The 3,052-nt window shown below is 47.7% G+C and overlaps 1 protein-coding gene across 1 annotated transcript; it reads right to left on the bottom strand.

The window, feature by feature from the left end:
• Positions 1 to 202: 202 nt before the first annotated feature.
• Positions 203 to 766, bottom strand: LOC138514455 (tropomyosin-2-like). Its single transcript, XM_069629961.1, has one exon. It carries the CDS (start codon positions 764 to 766, stop codon positions 203 to 205), a length of 564 nt encoding a protein of 187 aa, XP_069486062.1.
• Positions 767 to 3,052: the final 2,286 nt, after the last annotated feature.

The following is a 3,052-nucleotide window of genomic DNA, read 5'->3' on the forward strand; positions in this document are numbered from 1 at the left end:
AAGCAAAGGGGGGTGGGTGGCCATTAAAGCATTCTGTCCCAAACATTATCTTGGGTTAAACAGCCAGCTAGGAAAGTGAACTATTGCATGTTAGGAGCCTTCCTGCAACAGTACAGACAGACACAGATGGAGAGATAGGAAAGTGTGGTAAGTGGGCGAAGCCCAAACTTTCCCCTAAATCACATAGAGCGGGAAGGATGAATTATACATACTGCCCCACAACCACATAGCCAACCAAGGCAGCCACAATAGCCTGTGATGTGGGCAAGTGTGATAGCTCTATCTCAGCCTGCGATAGCTCTATCTCAGCCTGCGACAACTCTATCTCAGCCTGTGATAGCTCTATCTCAGTCTGCGATAGCTCGATCTCAGCCTGCGATAGCCCCATCTCAGCCTGCGATAGCTCTATCTCAGCCTGTGATAGCTCCATCTCAGCCTGCGATAGCTTCATCTCAGCCTGCGATAGCTCCATCTCAGCCTGCGATAGCTCCATCTCAGCCTGCGATAGCTCTATCTCAGCCTGTGATAGCTCCATCTCAGCCTGCGATAGCTTCATCTCAGACTGTGATATCTCCGTCTCAGCCTGCGATAGCTCCGTCTCAGCCTGCGATAGCTCCATCTCAGCCTGCGATAGCTCCATCTCAGCCTGCGATAGCTCCATCTCAGCCTGCGATAGCTCTATCTCAGCCTGTGATAGCTCCATCTCAGCCTGCGATATCTCCGTCTCAGCCTGCGATAGCTCCATCTCAGCCTGTGATAGCTCCATCTCAGCCTTATGAGTCCGGCAGAGTTTGTAGTGCTAATACTTCCTGTCGGGAAACCGCACAGGTCTTCTCCCAGGTGACTGGCTCCACAGTTCTTAGTGCTCTCTAGATGTAAAGCAAGGGTTAACCCTAACTTTCTTGGCACAAACCCAGATATCATCAAGAAGACTAAGCCACACCCCCTTCTCCTTGGAACCTCATTTGCCATTGGTATTTCATCAGCCTGTCAGGACTCCAGTGATTCTGCCTACTCCTGCTTTGTCTCTGTGACACATATCTGCTGCAGCCTTCAGAAGCCAGGGTCATCTCGCCCAATGTCAGTTCCTGCCTGCAAACCCCAGTATACATTTTATGCTTTTTCTTACTTGTTGGGCTGTCCAGCTTGATGTGTACAGAGGTTCTTCGATGGGTCTGTGCACCTGGGTGGTGATTGTTTCTTGTCTCTCCCCAGCCCCACCTCTGTTCAACTGCATTTCTGCTGCCCTGGTATTTTTTGCCTCTGTGCCCTATGAGGACACCCTCTCCTGGCCTGGCCTGCTTATTCTTCTAACACACTCTGTTCTCTTCTAGGGGAGTATTTGAAAGCTGAGGTGGTTGGTGCAAGCACACATCGTTCCTCTGCAGTATCGGCATGTCCAAGTGTGACACCACCAAGTGGATTTACTGTCTGGTGGTAAAAGTAGCGTCTATGTCTAATTATGGGATTACCGTTATTCCCCATTCCAAAATCCCATTGGACTCCATCAGGGAATTGCTATATTGCAGCCAATGGTGATACTACCATCACATTAACACCATTTTCTGAGGTTATACAACCATGCACATGCAAATGGTTTTCCCTGCTATGGTTTCTAAAACCCATTAATTAGGCAGACCCGTAAAAAAGTAATAGTGGCATTGCTGCCTGTTATTGACCACTAACACCAAACTCATAATGATCTCATCTCACTTCTTATAGTAATATCCAAGGCTTGGCATCCAGCCATGCAAGTGAAAATTAGATCCTGGGAGAGCAGGAGAATGAATCCCTCTGAGCCGCAGACTGAGTTGTAACCCAACATAGCCAAAAAGTGGGAGACATTAAACATACAGTACATGTGCGTGTGCCCCCAGTGACTAGTTGTTGCAGTGCTGGCGATAAATTGTATGTTGGTAAAGCTGTACAAGGCCAGGATCTAGACCTTTGCTGCCTCTGTCTGACTAAAGCAACAGGGGAAATGGCAACCCCTATAGCATTAATATTTAGATGGGTATAGAATGGGCTCTTAAGGATGGCTACAGATGTGGATGTGTTGTGTAGATGTCAAGTTGATAAGTTGATAGATTATGTGTGGCACTTTGTGTTGTGTTATGCTAACAGTTTTTTATACTGTGCCAACTCTGCACCAGTTACCACCGCAGTGAATTAATAGTGCCGATCTTTCTTTGGAAAGTGTGGCATTCTACCCCCACCACATGTATACAGACATGATCAGTTTAGGAGTGGGAAAGTGCAAAGGAGAGGGAGGATGAAGGGGGAGCTGAGTGAAACAAACATGAAAGATTTGTACAGCAAAAAGAGGGGATTGAACATAGCCATGTGCAGTGTGATTGTTTCTATGCTTGTAGGGTCTATAGGGGAACAATAATGAAACTAGAGACTGAAAGAATCAGAGTAAGATGTGCTGAGAATAGTTCCTTGCTGTATTCACATGCCATGTGTTTTTCTTCAACTACATTGAGAATTGTCGGGTCTGTGAAATATATAACGTCTTTTCATTATGTAATAGAACAGTCTTGTGGAATCCATGCCATTTGCATGGAGTTGTCTATCAAAGACATTTGGGCCTCATTACACGGAAGGCGGTAATCCAGGGTGCTATTAGCACCCTGGACCATGCCGGTAAATTACCGGCACCGCCTTGGCGGAAAGGGGATTTACCGCCCCATTCCAAGGTTGGAGGGGCGGTAAATCCCCCTTCCGCCATTGCCCTTCCCCATTCCCATTCCTGCCCCATAGGGCTCTATGGGAATGGGGAAGGCGCTAATTACGGCACCGCAATTTTGCGGTGCCGTAATTAGCTCCGAGGTCCCTTAGCGGGTTGGTTCTTAATGCCTGCAAGAAGCAGGCGTTAATTCCTCCAACCCGCAAAGGGACCTCGTAGTACGGCGGTAAGGGTTAACGGTCACCGTTGCCATTAACGGTGACCGTTAACCCTTACCGCCGTCCGTGTAATGAGGCCCATTATATCGAATTTGCGCATGGTAAAATGTGAGGAAAAACCCAATGAGAACTGGCGTCAGTTTCT

This window comes from Ambystoma mexicanum, chromosome 12 (assembly GCF_040938575.1).
Source record: "Ambystoma mexicanum isolate Mex_15411 chromosome 12, UKY_AmexF1_1, whole genome shotgun sequence".
Taxonomy (NCBI): Eukaryota; Metazoa; Chordata; class Amphibia; order Caudata; family Ambystomatidae; genus Ambystoma; species Ambystoma mexicanum.